This window comes from Vulpes vulpes, chromosome 5 (genome assembly GCF_048418805.1).
Source record: "Vulpes vulpes isolate BD-2025 chromosome 5, VulVul3, whole genome shotgun sequence".
Taxonomy (NCBI): domain Eukaryota; kingdom Metazoa; phylum Chordata; class Mammalia; order Carnivora; family Canidae; genus Vulpes; species Vulpes vulpes.
Window position 1 is genome coordinate 69,437,397 of NC_132784.1, and position 24,046 is coordinate 69,461,442.

The 24,046-nt window shown below is 61.4% G+C and overlaps 1 protein-coding gene across 9 annotated transcripts in view; it reads left to right on the forward strand.

Annotated features, from left to right (window-relative positions):
• The window catches only part of OSBPL5 (oxysterol binding protein like 5), an 80,062-nt gene that overhangs the window by 42,200 nt on the left and 13,816 nt on the right, over window positions 1–24,046 (forward strand). For all 9 annotated transcript variants that reach the window (XM_072758697.1, XM_072758696.1, XM_072758701.1 and 6 more), the window contains exons 2-10: window positions 10,475–10,631; window positions 12,828–12,910; window positions 17,105–17,185; window positions 17,423–17,524; window positions 18,488–18,691; window positions 19,403–19,487; window positions 21,131–21,302; window positions 21,578–21,773; window positions 23,513–23,697. In XM_072758697.1, the coding sequence (XP_072614798.1) occupies window positions 10,475–10,631; window positions 12,828–12,910; window positions 17,105–17,185; window positions 17,423–17,524; window positions 18,488–18,691; window positions 19,403–19,487; window positions 21,131–21,302; window positions 21,578–21,773; window positions 23,513–23,697 (1,265 nt within the window). The remainder of the gene's footprint in view (window positions 1–10,474; window positions 10,632–12,827; window positions 12,911–17,104; window positions 17,186–17,422; window positions 17,525–18,487; window positions 18,692–19,402; window positions 19,488–21,130; window positions 21,303–21,577; window positions 21,774–23,512; window positions 23,698–24,046) is intronic.

The window sequence follows — 24,046 nt, forward strand, 5'->3', positions numbered from 1 at the left end:
CTCAGGTCCTGGGTCAGTGCCACGCAGCTTGAGGTTAGCCAGAGTCTGGCAGGCAAGATACTCAATGGAAGTGGGATAAGTCATGAAAATTTGGCTTTTTATTTTTTTTATTTTTTTATTTTTTTAAAGATTTTATTTACTCATGAGAGACACAGAGAGAGGCAGAGACACAGGCAGAGGGAGAAGCAGGCTCCCTGCAGGGAGCCCGGTGGATGACTCGATCCCAGGACCCTGGGGTCACTCCCTGAACTGAAGGCAGATGCTCAACCACTGAGCCACCCAGGTGCCCCAAAAATTCAGCTTTTTAAAAAAAGTGGCGCCTCTCACCTAAAGCTGCCACTGCAGGCATTCCCGCACACCGCCCTCCAGACGAACCTGTTGGGTGGTGGCGTTTAATGACTTTCTCCCTTCCATGGATGAGTACTGGTCTCTGTGTGGACGGGCTGAGGCTTGTTTATCCATCCATTGGCTGGCAGGGGACTGTGCCACGGCCACAAACATGTATGTTTACGTTGCCGTGGGGACATGCCTTGGTTTCTCTTTTGGCCTCTTTGAGGATCCTCGGCATGAACCCCATGTTTCATGGGTCAGGCCAATGTCACATGACACTTCTCAGCAGGAAGCTGGGGGCCCTCATGTGGGGTTTGCTCAGGGCTGGGACAGTGGGCTCAAGGGTCCAGGGGGCAAAGGGGGCTGGTGGGTGGGCCTGGGGGCTGCAGGCTTGGCTACCACATCCTTAAGATGTCAGGTGGCCTCCCTGGATTGTCCCCTATCATGGCTGGATGGGAAGAGGGTGCTTGGCTCTGTGCCAGCCTGGTCCCGCCTGACTGGCAGGGCCGCTTTCTCTGCCAGACACATGACTTCTGACAAAACCAGTTTCCCCATAAGCCACCAGGGAGGGGCAGGTGGAATCCGGGACTCTGGGCTGCCCACAGCCTGACTCGGGGTCACCAGGAACTGCCGTGGTTGGTCATCACAGGGGGGCCTAGAAAGTGAGCCCCCCACCCCCACACACACACCCCAGCAGCTGCCTGCCCCGCCAGTCAGCAGGGGAATAAGGCCTCATGCTGGAGGCTGAAGGGAGGGCAGCCTGCAGCCATGGGAGACCCCGTGGGAGACTCCCCACCAGCTTCACCTGGGAGAAGTGTGCACGGCCAGTCCCCCGCTGAGCAAAGCCTGCAGGGTCGGGCTGCACTAGGGTGAGGGCAGCACAGCGCATAGTAGATGCTCGATGCCTTGGGCCGTGGGAGTAGGCCACAGCTGCCCCCACTGTGTGCAGGACCTGGAAATGGGGGTGAGAGGGACAGTGTGTCCGCTCAGGAGGCTCCTGGGCTCCCCTCCAGGGCCGGGAAGCCTGGGGATACAGCAAGGAGTCTGCAGGCTGCAGCTCAGCATCTGTCCTGACTCTCAGAACGGTCCCAGCAAATGTGGGGAGATGTGGGGGTCCAGTATCACCTGCCCCAGGCCGAGCCTGGTATTGGGAACCTCCACCCCCCACGTGGCTCTAGGCAAGTCAGCTCGCTCTCGGAGCCTCAGTTACTGCATCTGTGAAATGGAGAGAAGACAGGAAAAGGAAGCATTTGAATGCTTGGGTTCTTTTTCACTTTCAAGACTGGATCCTCCTGTCCCTGGACAGAGTGGGAGGCAGAAGGCGGGGAATCGTGCCTACTGCCCACCTGCTGACTCATTCAGCTTCCGGGGCCAGTGAGGACACAGTGCAGGGGTAGTGTGCGCGTGTTGGTGGAGCTTCTGCTGTGTGAGAATGGAGACCCGTCGGTGAGGAGGGAGTTTCCAGTTTATACAAGGATTCATCTCCGAATTCACGGAAGGCAGGTCCCTTCCGTGCCCCTCAAGTGGTGACAGAACCCCCAACACCACATGAAACCTGTCCCTCTCAATGCTGAGCAAGCATGAGCTTGAAACCTTTTGGAAACCCCGCTCTGAGGGAGGGAGCAAGGGGCCGGGGGGCTGGGCTCTGAGCTAGGGCAGAAGGGAGTCTGGGGTTCATGCCCTGCTCCGGTGCAGTGTCTCGGTGCAGTGTCTCCTGGAGGAAACCGGGTGCCGGCCACTTGCAAATGAGCAGGAAGCAGCGGGTGTCTGCACAATGGCATGTGGGTGGAGACAAGGTTCACCACTGGCAGGAGCGGCCACAGTTCTGGGTCGTGGTCTCATGTAAAATAGGCCTCAGTGGCTCCTGCTGGCGGATCCAGAGGCTGAAGAGGAAGGCAGGGGTGCTGCTCCCTAAGTGAGCAGGCTTGGCACACCAACCAGTATTACGCCCCTCAGAGCCCGAGTGCAGATCCCTCGTGGTTCCTTGTCCCCCTCCTACCCTTAGGAGCAGAGGGGACAGCTCAGGGCCAGTGTCTGCAGCTATTCAGGGCAGGGAGGTGCTCCCACCAGATCTGGAGCCTTGTTCCCCGCAGAGCAGAGATCGAGGGGCTTGGTTAGAAAGGAGGCTCATGCCAACCCAGGGACCTGCATGGCCAGGGAGTGGTTGTGTGGTCCAGAGCCAGGTGGGCATTACAGAGGAAGCACTGGGATCCTACGCTGAACGGGTGGCTGTTGGACGTGCGTCTTCTATATGACGTGTTTTCAGATATTCTTGGCCTAAGTTCAGTTACGTTCCCCCAGACGAGAGATCACAGGAGTGGGCAGCAGGGCAGGGTCTGCGGGAACCTTTCATGGACTGCGCCGGGTCACGAGCAGACTAGCGGAGGCGGCTGAGGGGTCCCTGAATGCACGTCTGGCCTCCGCAGCCTGTGGGGCACGGCTTGCAGCACCCGGCCACCCACCCTCAGACTCGTCTCCCCAGAGTGGTGGCTTCCCAGGGGATGGCTCCCTGCAAAGGGAGGATACACTGGTTTCTGTGGGCCCTGGCACCAAGCCCTCTCGGGACCTGGGTCACCCCCTGTACCCTGCAAACACCAGGCACACTTCCTTAGGGTTTAATATTACCAACAGCAGTGGTTCCCATTTGTGGGCACGCTCAGCACTATGCTAACCCCTCCCGAGCCTTATCTCAGGCGGCCTCCACGGTAAGCCTGCGAATTGGTGTTCTCAGCCCTCACAGGTGAGGACACCAAGGCAGAGGTGAGTAGCTGGTCCCCCCAGCTGGTGCAGCCTCCCACCTGCTGCATTAGAGTTCTCACTGTGGGGATCCTGTTGGGGATTATGGCAAGAGAGCACTGTCACATCGGGGCATCGGTCGGGGTTCTCCTGTCTGTGTGTCTGTGTCTGTGTGTCCATGTCTGTGCATATAATAGGCTGGTACGAGCCCAGAGGATGGGGAGCCGGGAGCCTCCAGCAGCCCCCCAGTTTCTGGCTTGATGTTGTGCAGCCGCTGGGTGGGAGGACCCTGCCCACCCCCAGGGGTCCAGGCTGTCCCTCTTTCTGAGGGCCCCAAGACCAGGCTGGGCTGGTGGACATGCTGTGGGAATGATGCCCCAGTTTCATCCCAGAACCAGCCCAGGCAGGATTTATGTTGTGGGAAAACTGGACGTCCGATTTCCACTGATCCCACATGCCAGCAGCACAGGACCAGGGGCTCCTTCAAGAATGGTGGTGCATCTCCCCTGCTCGTGCCAGGGCGCCTCCCACCCAGTGCTGAGCAGCTTGGGGCTGGGCAGGCTGGCATTTAAGACAGCCCACGACAGCCTGCACCTTGCCTTGGAGAGAGGGCACAGAGTGGTCCGGGCATCCCCACGGGCCACCCCATCCTGAGACACCCAGAGTGGAACCCAGCTGTCTGAGCGGGGAGGGCGCCCCGGGGCCATCCCCTCACTCCTCCTAAGGGCTCACCCTACTGATGAAATCCCGCATGGTGGGGGCTGTTGAGGGGGCCTGGGCGGGATTCCCTCTGCACCAGGAGATCCTTGGCAGGGCTGCCACCAGGTGGACCCCTGCCCGTGCCACTCCCAACTGCTCAGCCCAGGGCTAATGCTCCCTCCCAGAGCCCCAGCAGGGTCTGGTCCCGGCCTCAGTTTCCTCTCCACTCCCCGCACCCCAGCCCCCTGTCCTTGGTTCCCTCTGCTTGCTGGCTCCTCCAGGGGGGCCCCACACACTTACCTACCTACTGACCCCAGAGTCACAGAGGGTCCCATGAGGGTGGCATGGGGTTAGTGTAGGAGACTATAGGCTTGCCCGAGCACCAGGGCTCCCCAGGGGCCAGCAGTGCCCCCCTCCCCCAACCATGGGGGCCCCTGCCTCCTGTAGCCTCGGGGTCCCAGCCTTGGGGGGTGGGCAGTGAGGCACACGTGGCTCGAGCCACTTTGTCCAGCTTTCCTGTTGGATCTGCCTGCCCACGCTCAAGGCTCAGCCCCATAATGGGGGGGAGATGAGCAGCCAAGGGTTACAGACGGCAGTGCGCTCAGCTCTGGCCACCTGCCCCCCGTGGCAGCCGCCTGACTGCTTGCCTGTCCCTCCCGCTACCAGGGCAGCAGCGGCCTGTGGGGCCACCTCCCCGGGAATGGCATGCCACGTGTGGTGAGGACTTGTACATAGAGGCCAGGGCCCCCAACAGGGACGGTGAGCATCTCTCCTAGAAGGGGGCATGAGATCCCCCTGGGACTCAAAGCCATTTCCTTGCTTCAGATGTGGACCATGAGAGTAGGCTAGGGAGCCCCGCAGGCTCAGGTCTCCTAGCTGGGAGCCAGGATGCCCCCTCTTCTGGTTACCCTCCCCACCACAGCCCTGCCCCAGGGAACAACATCACCACCAGGCTGCTGTCTGAATCTGAAAACCAGTCCCCATTCAGCTGGGACAGTGGGCAGGGTCTGGGAAGACATGGTGGGGTCAGGTCTGCTGGGGACCATGTGGAGTCCTGCCAGGGGACCAGGACTCCCTAGAACTGGGTGGGAACAGTGTGCACCAGGGAGTGCCAGTGGGCGGTGCCCGGGCCAGCGGACCATGGCACTCAGCCTGCCATAGGCCAGGTGTGGGTCAGGAGGCTAGGTGGGCGGGTGCCAGGGCCTGGCCCTGTCCCACAGCCACATGACTGGGCTGAGTCAGCCTGAGCACACCCAAGCCCGCAAGCCACTTTCTGCCCCCTCCCCACGGCTCAGCCACACTCCCTGGCCATGTCTAGGGAGTGTTTCTCTGAGGGAAGCACTGCTTCTGCCTCCCCCACCCCACCCCTCCCAGCCTGGTCCCCTTCTCTCCTTTCTGGCCCTGGCCTCAGCTCTCCAAAGTGCAGAAAGGACTCAGGGCTTGAAGCTTTAGCACCAGAAAGGGCCCAGGAGTGCTAGTCGCTTCCCCTCTGGTGGCCTTGGTTTCTGCATCTTGAAAACAGGGTGATGAGGGACCCCTGGGTGGCTCAGTGGTTGAGCGTCTGCCTTCGGCTCAGGGCGCGTAATCCCGGGGTCCTGGGATCGAGTCCTGCCTCGAGCTCCCTGCAGGGAGCCTGCTTCTCCCTCTGCCTGTGTCTCTGCCTCTCTGTCTCTCTCATGAATAAATAAATAAAATCTTAAAACAAAATAAAATTAAAATTAGATCTTTAAAATAAATAAAAATGAATAAAGTAAAATAAAACAGGATGATAAGGTCGTCTCTCCCTACCTCTCTGGAGCCATAAGCATCACATCCAGTGGGTTAACACAGATAAAGGGGTTCAGGGGTGCACAGCACATGGACTGGAAACACCCCAGTTCTAAAGCCTCTTAGGGCCCGAACACCAGTCCAGATGCACCGGGGATGGGGATGGGTGACCCCAAGGGACCAGCTCCCACACACCAAGATGCATGCCCGGGTGCTCTGGAGAGGTTCCCACAAGGGCTACTCACATCACCCAGTTTGAGCCCAAGTGGTCGGTGCAGCCAGGAGGCGGCGGCCCAGCATGTTTCTGGAACCTCACGCTGATGTCTGCTTTCAGGAAGGGCCCTTGTTGCTGGGCTGGAGCGGGTGGTGTCCTCCATGGGGTGGCTCTGAGGACCCAAGTGGCTTTCCATCTGCAGGGTCCTTACGGTCAGCAGCCTTGACACCTGCTGACCTCTTCCTCAGACGTGAGGTTGGAGAACCGAAAAGGTGGCCTTACTTTGCCTCATCCCTGAGCTTACCTGTGATTCGGAGCATCTTCCCCACGGCCTCTTACAAGCCACTGGGTTCAGATGAAAGTACAAGCACAGCCACGTTGGTGGTCGTGCGCAAGCACCTGCTTCTCCTGCTCCTGCCGGTCCAGTGGGGCCAGCCCATCACGCTGGCTGCTGGTGACAGCTGGCCAGGCCCCTACGCATTGTGGGAGGTGGGGCTCACCTGTTCTGTTTCCACCTCTGCAGGCCCTTTCCGGGCCCTCCTGGGCCAGGGACTTTGCCACCCCCCTCACCCCCCCACGCCCCGCTCAGAGGAATCTCCATTTACACGTAGAGACCCAGACGAGTGTGGTTAGCCGTGGCACGCAGCCATCAGAGACTAGACACTTCTCCATGGCTCCGTGTGGTCCCCAGACCCCTGCAGGTGATGGGAGGATTGTGAGCAGAACCGTCCCCCCACCTCAGCGCCTGCCGGCAGTGGGAGAAGAGTCCACTCTGTTGGATTCTGCTAGATTCCTTCTCGGCCTCAGCCCTTCCCTGAGAGCTAAGGCTTGGTGAGTTTTGGCCCAGAAAACCGGGCTGTGCGTCCGGCCTGCAGAGCCCTGATAAGGCACCAGTGACCTTTCTTTATAAGGATCCCATTATTCTGGCCCGAAGGTGGGCGTCTGGGCGCCGGTGGAGGGGATGGTGCTCAGAGGCAGGAAAGTGCCCAGAAGGCAGCTGGCGGTGGGGGCAGGGCAGTGTGCTGGCTCCCAGGGCCAGGGGCTGGGGTGGGCTCCGTGCCCACTCCCCAGGCCTTGCTGTTAGCCAGTCGGCCTTGGCTCAGCATCAGAGAGCCTGGCACCTGGCAGGTGCCCAAACAAGTGTAAGAACTCGGGGACATGGGGCGAGTCCAGACGGGGACAGAGCTCTGGGCCAGCCCCACAGGGGACCCATGGCCCCTTGAAGTTGGAGGGCTCTTGTGCCCCAGATGGGAGACCAGAGGGGGTGCACCTGAGACATTGGGCAGCTGGAGCCCAGGCCTGGGGAGCGTCCCAGCAGGCGGTGAGGAACAGCTGCCCACCATGGGTGCAGCCCCAGCTGGGGGCTGGCTCGAAGGGTCTGTTTCTACAGCCGTGTCTCCCTCCCCTTGGGCTCCAGGGGGCAGGGGTGCACCCTTAGGGCCTGTGAGCCTTCAGCTTTCATTGTGAGGAGGCGCCACCTGCCCAGCATCAGGTTGACGGTCCTCCCAGCTGACAGCCTCCCCGTGCCAGGCACCCCTACCCTACCCCACCTCCTGGCAGTGCCCAGAGTGCGGGGCTCGGTCATCCGGTGCTCACCATACACCTGGCGTGGCAGGCAGATGGGAACAGGAACATCTCCGGGGATACGGGACCCTGTGACCCTAGCCACCTCTCTGGGGATCCTCCCCTGACCTGTGGATAAGGAGGAACAAGGCCCAGGGGCGTTTGGTTGTGTGGCCTTTGTTCACCTCTGGGATCCCCAAGCCCCAGGCCCCACTGTCAGCCCCTGCTCCTGGCATGCATTGGACAGTGAACAGGACAGATGCCACCCCCTCTCCTAGAACGTGTATCCTATGTGAACACTTAGCAAGAAGGGAACACTGGGAGAAGGCTCCAGAACACCACGTGTTATGTGGAGAATTTGCTTGTGTGAGGTGTCAGGGGGCCAGCCCTCCGGGAAGTGACATTTAAACAGAGTGTGGGAAGGACACCCCCCCTCGGCACCCCCCTGCCAGGAGGAGATGTGGGCGAGGGCATTCCAGGGAGGACGTTCCAGAGCTGGGCCCTGGGGAGTGGGCCATGCGTTTTCCAGGGACAGAAGGGGGCCCGTGTGGCTGGGAGAGTGAGTAGGAGGGAGGGCGGGTCTCAAGGGCCTGGAAGACTGTGCCAAGGGATTGAGTCTGGACTGTTTGCCGGGCCGTAAGGAGCCACCGGGGAGATGTGACCTGGATTTACTTACACTGTGGACGAAATAGCATCCGCTGCCCAGCACCTCGCCCCAGCCTCCATCGCAGCAGAGAGAGAAGCACCCGGTGTCTGCAGCAGCTGGGGTGGGCAGTGGAAAGACGAAGGGAGGTATGAATTCAGCAGAGCCGAGTAGACCCTGGAGCCCTACTGAGTGAGAGGCCTGCCCTCCCTGTCTGAGCAGGTCAGAGGCAGCTTGCAGGGGCCGAGCATTGGTGTGGGGCATCAGGACAGAGGTCAGGTCCACTGGTGCACACCCCACACTGCATTTGGATCACAGGATGTCCATGCCAGCAGTTCAGTCATTTGAATGTCACCTCTGATGGGTCTGATTGTTGGGCTAATAGAGAGCAAATGGGAAGGGAAGGAGGGATATCAGGCTGCTGAGCTGACTGGCTAGAAAGATCCCTGGAGGAGGGAGGGAGGGAGGGATAAGAGGTCGGACTTGGATGGATGGATGGATGGATAGATGGGTGGATGGGTAGATGGATGGGTGGATGGATGGATGGGTGGATAGATAGATGGGTGGATGGATGGGTGGATAAATGGTCTATGTGCAAGTCAATGGATGGATAAATAGATGAATAGATGACTGGGACGTTGGGTAGATGGATAGGTAGGTGGAAGAATGAAAGGATAGGTAGGTGGCTGGATGGTCAGGAGGGAAGGAGGAGGGAGGATGGTGGTAGATGGGTGGATGGTGGAGCTCACAGACTAGTCCCACTGGCGGTTAGCAGTGCTGGGAGAAGGCACACTAGGGGGTCTGAGAAGGCAGCCAGGATCCTCACGCCCTCCCCACTCCACCCTACGTGGAGCGGGGCAGACGGGCCAACTGGAGAGCTGAGCCTGAGCTGTGAGCCAGTCTCAGGCAGTGTGAGCCAGAGCGCCTCCACCTGCACCAACTCTGCAAGACTTGACCCCTAAGAGAAGTGAGGCTCCAGGTGAGGGAGACCTATGTGAGCCAGCATCCCTCCTCGCTCTCCCTGGGGACCCCTCCAGGTCCAGCGCATGCCTGATACACCTGGGCAGGCTGCACGTGTCCCCTGACACTGATAAGCAGGGCTCGGCCGTCCAGACACCCGCCCTTCTGGCCCAGCAGCGGGTTTGCCAGAAGCCAAGCGGAGGCAGTGGGAGTGCCAGCTGGGAACCAGGTTTTAGAGGTAGTCCCAGGTGGCTCAGGCACAAGCTTTGCCAATTATTAGCTTTGTGACCTTCGGCCAAAATCCCAACCTGTCCGAAACCAGTTTTCCTGTCTGTGAAACAGCAAAGGTAACAAGCTCAGCCAGGTGACAAGATAGTGGTTAGAAAGGGAGGGTCTGGAGGGCTGGCGGGGGGCACAGAGGAGGTTCTGGGGCTGCCACCGAAGACCCGGGCCACCCATGCCCCAGGACCGCCTCCCCACGCCGAAGCCCTGCCCTGTCACAGCAGGAAAGGCTCTCTGTGTCTGAGCCCGGCCCTGAAAGGCCCAGGGCCTTGGGAGGAAATGGGTGGGGCCTCTGTCCTGGGCTTGGCGGGGAGCCATGCGCCCATCCAGGGAGGTGGTCCAGTGGCCCCAGACCTGGAGGAGAGATGGTTCAGTGGGCCTTTCTGAAGCACGTCCTCAGGGAGTAGACAGACCACAGGAGTAGAAGCCGGAGTCCCTGCTTGCCACGGGGCAAGACCTTCAGCTTCCCGAGCCGTGATTTCCTCTTCTTTAAAATGGGCTGAGGGTTTGGGGGACTTACTGTCATTACCTGCTTGCCCCAGGCCTGCCCGGGACTGGGCTGTGAGGTGGCAGGAGGACCCAGGAGGAGGCTGAGGTCGGCTCATGAGTGGTGGGCTGGGCCTGGGGCAGGAAGAAAGCACATTCAGGAGGGTCAGGGCTTGGGCAGGGTGTAAATTGAGCCACCCCTGGCTTTAAGCACACCTGTGCTCTCTCTGTGTGATGCTGTTGCGGTGCCAGCAACAGAGACCCCCAAGGAGGAGCCGAAGCAGAGGGAGGGAGTGCAGGAGGCAGGGTGTCACAGTGGGGGCCTTAGGCAGGATGGGCAGGCCAGCTTCCCCTGGTGTCTGGGCTGCCTGTCCCCTCTCGGGGCAGCTCTGGCCACCTCCCCTGTGTGTATCAGCAGCTGTCTCCCCGCGTGGAGCTCTGTCACTAGGGAGTCTGGTGGCCCTGTATGGGTCAGTGGCACATCTCAGGTCCACCTGGCTGTGGCCGGGGTCCTACAGAGCCAATATAGCACTGGGCCTGGGGGTAGGGTGTTCCCAGAGAAGGGTGTCTGCTACACCCGTGACCGGCCGCACTTCACCAGGGCTGGTCTGGGCCTGGCTTCCAGCATGGGCTCTGTCCTCCCTCGCGGGCCCTGGAAGTCCGGGGCTGACCCCCACTGCTGACCCTCACCCTGGCCCTCTGGAGTGCCTCTGCTCTCTTTGCCAGCCCCTGGGGCTGCCGCTGCTCTCTGCCTGAGGTGTGACCAGGTCTTTTCCTTCCTTCCTTCCTTCCAGAAGCCTCCCAGCGCCCAGGCCATGAAGGAGGAGGCCTTTCTCCGGCGCCGCTTCTCACTGTGTCCGCCCTCCTCCACCCCCCAGAAAGTTGACCCCCGGAAACTCAGCCGGAACCTGCTCTTTGGTGGAGAAAATGAGCTCTACCCCCTCAGCCCAGGTCAGTGCCAGCAGGGGCTGGGGTGGCTGCAGGGCCTGGGTCCTCCTGGCTTTGCAGCCCAGCTCTGTGACCTCGGGCAGGTCCCTTCCCCTCTCTGTGCCACCCCGGCTGGGAGGGCGACAGCTTCACTCTGCTAACTGCCACCCAGGTGCTGCTGCTACAAAAGGGCTAGCAGGGCATGTAAGCCCTGGGACAACTGGGGTCAGGTGACAGCCTTTCAGTGGTGGGGGTCAGCAGGGGGCTCCCTTCCCCCAGCTCTGGGGACAGCTTATCCTTGGAGAGGCATTGTGGTGGGGTGGCCCCAAGCCTAGTCTCCCAGGACAGACAGCCTGAATCCCAGCCCCAGTTCTCCTGGCTGGGTGACCCTGGGCCAGTAGCAGGACCTCTCAGGGCTCAGTTTCCTCATCTGTAAAATGGGGATGTTAATACGTACTCCAAGCTATAGAGGAGTCCCAGGCTCTGAGAGGGAACAGTCCACTGTTGGATGCCGCTGGTAGATGAGCACAGAGCCCACAGGGCACAGGGTCATGTGCACCTGCTGGTGCTTTCCTGGCTTCCGTGCTCCCTACCCCATCACTAAGTCCTCACTGGCCACCCAGCAGACTAAGCTAAGTGCTCCTGCTGTTCAAGACCGCTGCCTCCCAAGGCCTGCCTTTCCTCCCATCCTGGGAGACCTCACCTTCTCCAGCCTGTCTGCCCCTCACCCGCTGCCTCGGGAGGGAGGAGAGAGGACCCGAGCCCTTCCTGGCAGCAGCGTCCATCCTACCCCTGGAGACAGTGGGAGAGCCTCAGGCCAACACACTGTCAGGACCTGGGGAGCTTCTGGGGACCTCCCACCCAGAACCCCACAAGCAGATACAGAAACAGGCCACATGGAATGCGCCTTGTCAGATCACATGGGCCAGGGGCACAGGATGCCTGGGGAGGTAAATCCGGCCTCCATTCCCTGCTGTTGCATCCTCTTGGGAGCAGGGGGCGGGAGAGGACAGGTCCTGGCTGGCAACCAGTCTAAGGGGTCTTTGATCCCCAGAAAGGTGGGCCCATGCAGCCAGAACCCAGCAAGCAGGGACCTTCTCCCAGGAGGGGAGGAGCGGCAGGTCCTGGGGGCAGGGGTGAGGAGGGGGGTGTGGGCAGGGGCAGGAACCAGTGCCGGCCTCCAGCTGCCAAAGAGCCACTCCTGTGGGTGCTCCAAGGGCCCCCAGCCCCCCAGGCCAGCAGGCAGCACCTACCCCAGGAGAGGCAGCTGCAGGACACACCCCCGAAGATAGCCCTTGAACTGGGGAGGCTGGAAGTGCTCACCACCCAGCCCAGGCCTGGGATCAGGGCACAGGGGCAGAAGCAGGAGCATCAAGGGAGCCTCCCCAGGTGGCACCTGGAGTGGCCACTGTCCCCAGGCCTTTCCTGGCCCACGTGAACCTGGACTCCCAGGGACAGAGCCATTTCCTCAGGGAGCCACACTGGCTTTTCTGCAGGGCAGGATGCTCAGTCCCCAGGCCCCCGGCCCCTTCCCAGGCTCCTGGGTTTGCAGAGCACCTGCCAGGGCTTGTTCTGTGGGCTCCTGTCCATAGGCCCCACCAGGATGGCTTTCCCCCAGCGGTTACCACCTCTGCTTCTCCACCCGGGACCGGCAGTGAGCTGGAGGGCACACTGTCTTGCCTCCTCTGAGGCCACCCCCTGCCTGTATACCCAAGCTTTGGGAACCCTCTTCAAAACAGATGGAGCTGAGGAAGGGGTGACTGTTCCCGGGATCAAATCCAGACACCTGGAGTTTCCCTCGTCTTCCTCAACCAAGCCGGAGAGGGAAATGGACACCTGCCCAGTCGGGGTACAGGGACCGTGTCTGGCCACCTCCCTCTGAGAATCTGGCTCCTTGAGGGTCAGGGAAAGAGGGGACCTTGAACTGCCATGTGTCTCTAAACCAGGACACTGCATTCTCCCTCTGAAAGTGAGGCCTGGCCTTGTGGGGCCCCAGAGGCCATGCTGCACCAGCGTGCCACGTGCCTGGGCTCCTCCCGGCAGGTCATGGGAGCTGGGCCTCTTCTCCTGGCTCCTCCCAGGAGGGACCCTGGCAGGTGTCACTCAGTTTCTCAGCTGGCTTCCTGTCCTGCCCAGGCGACCGTGCCTACCCGTCCCTGCCTCACACAGGGCAGCCAGCGGAGGGGCCAGCCCTGGTCCTCACTCTGGTCACTCTTGCAGGGAAGGACATGGAGCCCAATGGCCCATCACTGCCGAGGGATGAAGGACCTCCGACCCCCAGCTCTGCCACAAAGGGACCTCCGGTAAGAGCCTGACTGGGGGGAGGACTCAAGGACGGGGAGTCTGCCCAGGGGCCACAGGAAGTAGCTGGGGGCGGGCGGGGCGGATGGGGGTTAGCACTGAGCTGGCCTGTCACCCCCTCCCACGTGTGCCTGGAGGAGCAGCTCTGAACCCCGCATCCGGGGAGCCTGGGACAAGGACGGAGTCACAAATGGTGCTTGTTAGCTGGTTTATTGGAGAACAGAGGCCAAGGAGGCCGGGGAGGCCAGGGAGGCTGGGGCCTGGAGAAGAGCTGTGTGGGCTGCTGGGTGGCATTCAGGGACGGGAGATACCACAAGAGGAAGACCCAGGGTCCTTCTGTTGTCTGCATATCTTGGAGGTGTGAGCCTTCCCTCCGTGATCACTGTCCACTCTCTGTCCCCAGGAGACACGGACCCCGTACCTCCCCCGGCCCTGTGACCACCATCCACTCTCTGTCCCCAGGACACACTGACCCTCTAAGGTCCTCATAGGAGGACCGCAGTATTTGTCCTTTCATGGCTTATTTCTCTCAGCACCACGTCCTCCAGGTCCACCCATGTTGTAGCAGGTGTCAGGATGTCCTGCCTTTTTCAGGCTGACGAGTATTCCGTTGCATGGATGGATTGTATCTTGTTAATCCATTAACCCTCTGGGTGGCACTGGGCTTATTTATTTTTTCAAGAAATGAGTTTATGGCATAAAAACACTAAAAACATAATTGTGACCTTCTACAACCCAGTAAAACATACAAACACAGTCAGAAACACATGACTTGGTTCAAATGTCGGATCCCAACCATTCCATTATGAGGTCTGAGCAGCTCCTGAGAGCAGGTGCGGCCGTGGGTGCGGTGACGGGGGGCTCATGGAGAGAGCGGAGTCCTGCCCTCCTGGTGCCCACGTCCTGGCGGGTGAGGTGGCCAGACAGAAAGAGGAAGCCTGCAGCACGGCAGAGCCTGGTCGGGGGGTGAGGTGCCTACACCCCAAGGTTCCTAAGGGCAACTTGGAGCTGCCCTGAGAGGTGCAGCCTTGGGAAAAGACACGAGCCCACAAGGGATCTTATCTTTTTTGTGAAGTGAAGTTCAAATATCATAAACCCCGCCGTTTTAAGTGCCCGCTTCACTGGCACTCACTGCCGTCGCCGTGCTGTGCGACCACCACCTCTGTCTAGTTCCAGAACATTTCTGTGCCCCGGACCAAAATCCCATCAGAGCCTCCCTGCTCCCCCTCACCAGCTCAGCAGCCCCGACTCCACCTCCCGTCTCTGTGGATTTGCCAGTTCTGCACATCTCGTAGAAATGGAATCCCACGGTGTGTGGTCTTTTGGTCTAGCGTCTGGCTCTACGCGTGTTCTGAGGTTCACCCACGGAGTGGTGTGTAGCGTGTAACAGGCTCACTCCTGTTTCGGGCTGAGTAATATTCCATGTGTGCCCGGCCCATACCTGGCCTGTCCATTCATCCATTGGTGGACATTTGCACTGTCCTTGTTCTGCTCCTGCGACTATGTTGGAGCCTCTGCATTCAGCTCTGCGTGGTGCCTCCAAAAGCAGGATTGTGGGGCCAGATGGTTGTTCTGAGGTCACATGGAATTCTCAAGCATTCTATATCTAACTATTTGAGGTTTATGAGCCCAGCAGCAATGAGTGAGGGCTTCCCTTTCTCACATCCCCACCACACTTGGATGTTCTGGGTTTTCCTTCATTGCTGTTGTGGGGGTCCCAGTGGGTATGCCGTGGTGCCTCTCTGTGGTTCTGATTTGCGGGTCCCTAATGACTGATGATCTGTTCGTGTGCTTCTTGACTATCATACAACAACTTTGGAGAAATATCTGTTCAGTTCCTCTGCCTGTCTTTGAATCATGTTGTTTGTCTTTGTTGTTGGGTTGTAAGAGCTCTTTATATATGATAGACGTCACACTCTTGTTGGATGTGCCATTGCACATTGGGCCCCTGTCCTGTAGCTTGTTCTAAATGGCTTCTCTAGGTAACTTTGACAGGTTGCGTGTCTATGGTCAGACTCTGGAGGTCCTCGCTCTGACTCGGGTTTCTTGTGTGTGATTGCACTGTGCCTTGATGTGCAGCAGTGTGCAGGAGGGTGAGGAAGGGCCTGGGGACAGGATAGTGCCTGGGCAGGGTCCTGGGGTGGCCACAAGGGCAGAGGAGCTGACAGTCAGGGCTGCAGTGACCCGAGCCCGAGTGGCCTTACTGGGCTGAGGCACAGGGGGGTACAGGGCACAGATGCCCCATCCTGCCCACTGCCCCCAGGTCCCTGGACCCTCAGGCCCCGAGCCCACTTCTATTGCCTAAAACAAGCATGGCTGCATGGAGCCACACCTGGAGGAGAGCTGGGTGGTAGGTCCCCCCGTTTATTCATTCATTCATTCATTCATTCATTCAACATAGGTACCGAGCCCCTGCTGCCGTGCGTGCTGGGGTCTCACGGCCCCCAGCAGGAGTTGTAGACAACAAGCAGGACTGTCTATGGGGCTGCAGTTGCAAAAGGTGCTGGGCCGGCCAAGGGCAGGTGTATGCCGCCAGGGTGTGAGGCCAGCAGGGCAGGAAGAGCCTTCCGGGGAGTGACTCGGTGGGGCCTGAGGAAGGAGCGGGGGCCTCCCAGCAGCAGGGAAGAGCATCCGGGGCTGGGGGAACAGCCTGTGTGAAGGGGGCTGGGGCGTCGTGCACCAAAGGCCCAGCTCCCCAGGAGGACTGCTGGGAGCATCTTTGTGGGTCAGCCCCAGCCCCCAGAGACCGGTCACCTGCTGCCAATGTCTAGCACACACATCGTCACTTCTGCTTCAGCCCAGAGACTGCTTCTAGAGCAGAGGCCGCCGTGGGCAGGCTCAGGAGAGTGCCCGGGCATCGGTCCAGCACTCAGTGGCTCCCAGGGCACCCCTGCCCTTCTGTGATCCATCCCAGCTCAGCCCCTCCCTCATGAGCTGTGTGACCCTGGGCAGTTTCTGAGCCTCTCTGTGCCACAGTCTCCTCTTGTGCAGGATGTGGATAGTGAGAATGACCCCCTGGCTCTCGCAGCTCTGTGACTTGTGGCTGGTCTGACTCTCCTTCCCACCCCCAGCGCCTGAAGCCAGGCCTGGCATGCGGTGCTGTGGGGATGACCAGCCTGCTGGACGGCTCTTCCTGCCTCGCAGCCTCAGCAAGTGACTTTACCTCTCTGGGCCTCAGTTTCCTAGTCCATCAAACAGGACAGTAACTGGGCCCGTGCTGCGGGCTGTCATGGGAATTAGGTGAGCCCGTGCAAGCAGAGCACCTCACCTCCCAGATCCTCCGGGCGCCAACAGCTGCCTGCCGTCCCGCCGGCCCCTCCGGCAGGCTGGAGGGCTTGCTCGCAGGTCTAGGGGCCCAGGGCGGTGGTGGCGAGAGCCCCAGGCACCCAGCCCAAGAGCAGAGCAGGGCAGGTGAACTCTCTGGAAAGAACCGAGAGCGAGTATCTGAGGCTGCCCTGGCTCTGTCTCAAGTGCTCGTGCTACCATCGGAGAGAAAACAGCCACGCATCAGATAATTTTCATGTCTCAGAAAATATTATTCTTTTGACTTTTTTCAACCACTTAAAAATGGGCAACTGTTCTGAGCTCACAGGCTGAACGGAAACAGGTGGAGGGTGGGCTGCGGACTGTGGTTTGCTCTGCCCTGCCGCTAGCCTTTGGGCCTGGCTTTCTCTCCTGACTACCCTCACCCTACCTCAGGGCCTCAGTTTCCCCATCTGTTGAAGGACCGCGGCCCCTTCCTGCCCCAGATCCCTGACCACTGCTCTCAGCCTGTGCAGGGTATCTAGGAGGCCTGGCAGGCTGAGCCCTCTCCCTGGCCCACCCACCCCCCTGCAGCCATGGGTGGGCTCAGGAGAGCACCCAGGGAATGGCCCTGCACTCAGCAGCTTCCAGGGCACCGGGGATGGGAGTCCCCACTGCTCGTGTGGCCCCCGCCCAGACACTGGGCACGTGGCCATGGCTAGAGCGGACGCTTCCGGGCACCTCTGAGCTCTCGTGCACATCCTGTCCTTGGCCACCATGAGGCCCCATCTCTGTGTCCCCAGCCCCCGGGATTGCCAGTGAAGTGAGCAGAGGGTGTCGCGCAGTGGGGGACAAGACCACCTTTCTGTGACCCCCAGCCCACCCGGCTGCCCCCTGGCCCTCTGCAGCCCCCAACCGCACTGCTCCCCGATGCCCCTGACTCTCTCTTGCAGGCAGAGTACAGGCTGTACAATGGGTCCGACAAGGAATGTGTGTCCCCAACAGCCAAGGTCACCAAAAAGGAGGCTCTCAAGGTGGGCTCGGGCCCCGGAAAGGGACAGATGAACGGGCCCGTGAGGTTCCCACGCCCCAGCCTCCCGAAGCGGGTGGGGGACAGGCCGCCCCCAGCCGCCGCCACGCCCTCGTGCCTCCCTCTCGTCTCCCTGTCCCTGTCCTCGCCCCCCCCCAGGGCTGGACCACGGGGCCCTGGCGGCGGGGGAGCTGCGGCTCGTGGCCCCTCCCCTGACCTGCCCGTGGCTGCCCTGGTGCAGGTACAGAAGGAGAACTACCGGCAGGAGAAGAAGCGAGCCACGCGGCAGCTGTTCAGCGCGCTGACGGACCCCAGCGTGGTCATCATGGCGGACAGCCTGAAGGTGTGTTGTCCCCGCTTGGCCACCCCCATCGGAGTCCCGGCCGGAGTCCCGGCCGTCGGGGGTTTGTTGCTATTCTGGAGGCCGGAGCCCGAGGCCCAGCAGCAGGCAGGGCCGTGCTCTGTCCGGAGGCCCCCGGGGAGGGTCCCTCCTGCGCCTCCAGCTCCCGGGGCTCCGGGCGTCCCTGGGCTGCGGCCTCATGACTCCAGCCTCTGCCTCACGCGGCCCCTCCCGTGTCTGTGTCCAGATGTCATCGAGTCGCGGCTCCCGCCACCCCCATGTGGCCTCATCTTCACCTGCCTAAATCTGCAAAGGCAGTGCTCCAGGCCTCCTAGACATGCTGCGCAAGCTGAGAGGGGACCTGGCCTGCAGATGGGGGGGTCACAGGGTGCCTGCAGAGCCCTGTAGGGGGACAGGGGAGGGGGACACTGCACGGCTTCTGGGCTTGGGGTCAGAGGCCTGTGTTCAGGCCTCATGGAGGCGGCCTGTGGTGCTCTCAGCCCCGGGGGCTTGCGTCTACCCCAGCAGTGGTGGAGGGAAAGCTGCCAAATCCCGGGCTTGCGTCAGAGGGCGAACAGGACAGGTGCACCAGCCCCCGGTCATCTGCCCAGGACCTAGGCCCACGTGGGCTCCTTTTCTCGCTACTACAAAATTATGAATAGTGAGGTACAAAAGCAAATATTTATTTGGAACGAGAACAGCGATGACAAGCTTCAGAGTTCACAGAGCTGACAATAGTTGCACCCGTTGCTGGCTCCCCGGGACCCTGGGAGGGCCTCAAACCCGGCCTCGAGCCTCACCAGGAAATCTGCTCCTGGCTGCAGTGCATTTGCCTGGATTCACTATGATTTAGGAGCTCCTCCTGAAAGCTAGAAGAGAACTCTGCCCACTGCCCCCCTGCCCCCCACAAGCCATCCGGGTGCCCCCAGGGTGCTGGCCTCCCCAACAGTGGCTCCCTCCCCGCAGATCCGGGGAACCCTGAAGAGCTGGACCAAACTGTGGTGTGTACTGAAGCCGGGGGTGCTGCTCATCTACAAGACCCCCAAGGTGGGCCAGTGGGTGGGCACCGTCCTGCTGCACTGCTGCGAGCTCATCGAGCGGCCGTCCAAGAAGGATGGCTTCTGCTTCAAGCTCTTCCACCCACTGGACCAGTCTGTCTGGGCCGTGAAGGTAATGGGGGGCGAGGGGGTGGGGGTGGATGCCCAGGGCTCAGGAGGCCAGGCCCCAGGGGACCAGTGAGGGACAGACACTGAGGGGCGGCCAGGTGGCCAATCTCAGGGTTCCGGATGGGTCCATTACTACCCAGCAGCCGGGGGCCATGGGGTCAATATCTGGGTGGCTGGGGCTCAGGTGTGGCCCTCCAGGTAGAGTATGCAGTGGGGCTCCCGGCCTGGTGACACAATGGACAGAGGCCGGGGAACTAGCCCAGACCTCACCCAGCCACCTCCTTGCCAGGACGCTGCCCAGCCCAGGACCAATGGGGCGCAGGTTACCAGGTGGAATCCAGAATGGCCAGTTATATTAGGATCTCAGACAAACACCAAATAGGGTTTTTGTTTTTTGTTTTTGTATAAGGATGTCCCAAATATCGCATGGGACATATTTCTACTGTAAAGACTTTTACTATTTCTCAAGACTTGAATTCATCTGGGCGTCCTAAATTTGCGTGTGCCGATTCTGGCCACCCTAAATCAGAGAGCTCGAGAGCTAGAGAGCCAAGGGTGGCGCCCCCAGCTCATCAGTGACTCCTGTCTTGCTGCCGGGTGCCTGACCCCGCCTGGGGGTCCTGAAGCCGAGTGTGTGTGTCAGCGTGGGACTGTGTGATTGCCCGTGTCCCTGGGTGTCCCCCCGAGTGACACCCAATTGTCTCTCTCTTTCCAGGGCCCCAAGGGTGAGAGTGTGGGCTCCATCACGCAGCCACTCCCCAGCAGCTATCTGATCTTCAGGGCCGCCTCTGAGTCGGACGGTGAGTCCCTGCCTGCCCTGCAGTCTCCCTGGTGACCCCACATGCAGCGGGTGCCCCGGTGGAATTACAAACCAGGTGCACATGGTCCCTATCTGGGCCTTTCCACTGCCACCCAGGAAGGAGACAGCACGTCACCAGACAAGCCTGAGCTCGGGCCACGCAGGCCTGCCACTACCTGTCCCTCCCTGAGCCTCAGTTTCCCCAAGACAGAACACGAATAGCAGCGCCCGGCTCCCCAATCATTGTGACGATCCGATGACCGTATTTAAAGCCACCGGATTGCAACTACTGTGCGCGAAGCCCGTACCAGGCATCACTGACTCAGTAGGTTCCACTGTCATCTTCCTCATTTAACGTATGACGGAACCTGCCGGCCTGGATGGGAATCCCAGTCCGCAGACTCCCCAGGGCAGCGCACCTGTTTGGAGCGCCCTCCGGTGGCTGCTCCGGGTCAGTGCGGCTGGTAGCCCAGCCACTGGTTCCACGCCTGGTGGCCGGACGCCTCTTCCCCACTCCGGCTCTTGGGGAGCCCACAGTCTGGGGCTGGGGTTGTGGGGGCGCAAGAAGCTATCAGACGAGGCCGATAGGACTGAAGCATGAGCCGGGTTCCTGATGAGCGAGGGGGCTGTGAGCAGAGAGGAAGGGCGACCACGGCCCCTGTGGGGATCAGAGTGGCCTTCCTGGAGGACGAGGAGGAGTCTTGGAATGGCTTCGAAGGATGCATAGCAATCAGGGAGTCTAGTCCTCTGTGGCAACCACAAAGCCTGCCCCGCTTAGCGGTGCTGGGCGTCCTGGCTGTGTCCTGCGGGGACTGCTTTGGTCACCTCCTCAGCTGCCCCCAGGAATGCACAGCCCAGGCTGGCCCCTCAGGCTCCAGTCAAGCCTGCAGTGAAACCCTCTAGGGATCCCAGATGTCCCCTTGAGAACCAGGGCCACCAACCCTGCAAATCCTTGCCTCCCGTGCCAGGCCCCAGCCACACCCCCCAGAATTACACGTAATGTGCAACATGCTTGTGAGTGGAAGGCCCACCGGTAGTAATCACAGCAGGACATGGGAGGCACCTTGGTGGACACGTGTCCCCACAGCTCTTAACACCCCCCAGGCCACGGAGGTGGTGCTGGTGTAACCCACTGGCAGCCTCCACCAGGAAGGCAGCAGGGATTGAAGGGGTTTGGCTGGCTCTGCCTCCACATCCACCCCCTGTCCTCCTGTCCTGGTCTGCCAGTCTGCTTGCCACGGTCAGCAGCACCCTCTCCAGTCTGCCACCTGCCCTCCTGGCCTGTGCCGCAGGCCAGCGGGAGCCCCCTGTGCCCCCTGAAACCTATCGCTTATGCAAAAGCCTCGGGTGTCCAGGTGGAAGTGGAGCTCTTGCTAAGTGATATGTGACCTTGAGGAAGTGTTGTGAGCATCCTCTGAAGGGCACTTTCCTCCGGCACACATCTCTCTGTGATGGGGGCACACTGGCTAGGCCTCTGTCCCTGCCCACGTAAGCCCTTGCCACTCGCACCCACGCATTCCTACACGGCAGCGTTGCCCACTTTGGGCAGGACCTCCAGGAGGGTAGGGAAGGGGCAGGGGTGTCCCTGGCAGAGGAGGGAGCCTTCCCGGGCTTGGAGTGAGCTCACCCCATGCCGCTCCACAGGCCGCTGCTGGCTAGACGCCCTGGAGCTGGCCCTGCGCTGCTCCAGCCTCCTGCGGCTCAGCACGTGCAAGCAGGGCCGAGACGGGGAGCCTGGATCCTCACCTGACGCATCACCCCCCTCGCTCTGTGGACTGCCCTCCTCGGCTGCCATCCATGACCAGGACCTGTGCCCGTGAGCAGGGGTGCGGCGGGCGAGGGCTGGCCCCTCCCAGAAGCCTGGGTCTCCTGCCTGCTGGGGACCCCAGGACCCTGGCTATCACTGAGAGTGACACGTGGGGTCTCCTTGTATGTGGAAAGGGGTTGGGGGCCCAGCACCACGGAGCCTGGCCCCCTTGAACTTCAGATCAGGAGGCAGGCCTCCTCCACTGCCCAGGGGCAGAGTAGGGGCGGGGGGGTCCTGGGCCACACCTTTGAGACCTCAGACCCACAGCCCACCTTCCCTTCCAGGCTGAACGGGTCCTCCCTGGAGAACGATGCGTTCTCAGACAAGTCGGAGAGAGAGAACGCTGAGGAGTCAGATAACGAGACCCAGGACCACAGCGGGAAGACCAACGAGAGTGGGGGTGCCCACTCAGAGACCCTGGAGGGCCACCTGCCAAGGAGGACCACGTACGTGGAGCAGGTCCACGAGGAGTTTGGGGAGGTGAGAACCTGCCCCCCCCCCCCAGAGAGCCGGGGTGTCACCCTGCACCTTACCCACCTCCCTGATGCAAGCAGAGGCCACAGTACCTGGCCAGCCCCTTGTCCCCAGGGGCTGGGGAGCAGAAGGTCAAAACATCCACGACCCCGAGAGAGCAGGTGGCTGGCGAGGGCTCGGCTGAGGGTGCTGGGGAAACCACTGGGGGGTTTAGGCAGGGGCCCCCCGGGTCCAGGTGAGGCCTTTGGGATGCCAAGGGGTGGAGGTAGAAGCCCCTGGTCCCTGGGACAGAGCTGCTGTCAGGAGGGAGACAAGGGTGCTTTGGTCCCGGGGAGCCACGGACAAGGGTCAAGTCGGGGTTCAGGACACATGGGAGGTGGACGGACAGGTTCCGGTCCAGCTGGGATGGCACTGGTGAGGTAGTAGCTGGGAGTAGGGACAGGACCACAATGGGGGAGATGATGCACGTGAGGGTCTCGGGGCAGAGTGCGAGCAGCCCCAGGGACTCTCCAGAGGCTGAGCACAGACAAGGCTCGGCTCCGCAGAGGAACCTGGGGAGGCCTGGCAGGGGGTCTCAAGGACAGGTGTGAGAGCACAGAGAGGCAAAGCAACTTGTGTAAGGCGGCCCAGGAGGGTGGTGATGGTTGTTGATGCAGGACGGGCTGCTGGCAACCTGGCTCCTGGCTTCCTGGGGGTGGCTGCCGTGAGGCCCCAAACACAGCCCTGAGCTCACATCCCACCAGCTGTGTGACCTTGGGCAAGTCACCTGTCCCCCTGGAAAGCAGGGGCAACCACAGTGCTGGTGCCCAGGGGCCACTGCAAAGAATAAGTCCTGGGAGAAGGAAGGGGCACGCTGGCAGCATGGGACACTCCCTGCCTACTGCGCCCGAATCCAGCTTGGGGCTCCGTGGGGGCTCAGAGGGTAGGCGGCCAAGTCCAGTTATGTGCCAAGCCTGAGGCGGGAGCAGCGATGGCAGGAAGCCGGTAGGGTCCCCAGCGAGGGAAGATGGGCTGGACTTCTGCCCGAGGCTGGCTGGGACTCCCCCAGGGCCAGTGTCCCCGCGGTATGGCCCCTTCGTGTGAGGACCCCACGGAGCTGGCCACGCTGTTGTGACCCTCCCTGAGGTTCTGCTGCTTTGGGGGTTTGCTGGTTGGCAGGGAGTGGGAGGTGGGGCCCCAGACCCAGAGGGACAAGGCCCCATGTCTGTCTCCACGCATGTGCGGGCAGCTGTGATAAAGGTCAGACATATCAGGAAAGGTACTTATCAACGAGTGGGTGCTCCTTTCTAAGGGGAGACGCAGGCCCAGAGCCCCTGCATCACCTGCGTCACCCGGCAGCCGTGAAGATTCAGCGGGCAGGGGCGGGAGGCTCCCTGTGCGTGTGGCACCTGCTGCCAGGGGCATCCTGCCACAGCCGCAGAGCTGGGCACGATGCACAGATGCGTTTCAGCAGCCGGGATGGGCGGGGTGGTGGCACAGACCGAGGGAGTGCCCAGGTCGGCCAGGTTGGCAAGGAGCAGAGGCAGATGGGAGCCTGCAGGTGCCCCTCTGGGCCAAGGTGGGACACGGGCTGGGGACGGCCAGGGTCAGACGGGGCGGGGCAGGGTGGCTGGGCCCCAGGGGCCAGGCCGAGGAAACACACCTCCTCCAGCCGGAGCCTGCCGTGGCTGGCCTGCCTCCTACACTTTGTGGATCCCTGGGGCAGCACGGGGCTGGGGACCTGACCGCAGCCCCTCTCCCTGCAGCTGGGCCAGGCGTCCCAGGTAGAGACGGTGTCCGAGGAGAACAAGAGTCTGATGTGGGTTTTGCTGAGGCAACTGCGGCCGGGCATGGACCTGTCCCGTGTGGTGCTGCCAACGTTCGTCCTAGAGCCACGGTCCTTCCTGGACAAGCTCTCTGACTACTACTACCATGCCGACCTGCTGTCCAGGTGAGTGGGGGGGGGGTGCTCCCATGCATCCATGCACCCCCAGAGACCCCAGCCTCCCATAGCCCCTGCCTCTCCCCCCGTGGATGTCTCCAGGAGGGGCCCTGGGGCCCCGGGCTAAGCTCAGTCCACTGTCTCCACTGGCTTAGCCCCTTGGAGGGCCTGGTCTCCAAAACCAGTCCCAGAGGGAGCTGGGGCAAGAGGGAGGAGGGGGCAGCTGCACGTCAGGCCCAGGCCCCAGCCATCACAGGTGAGTGTGGGACGGCCCCGAGCACCTTCTAGTGTCCTGAGCTCAGGGCCATGGCTTTAGTGCCTGCAAACTGAACCCTACAGGCTGTGGGGGCCAGAAAGA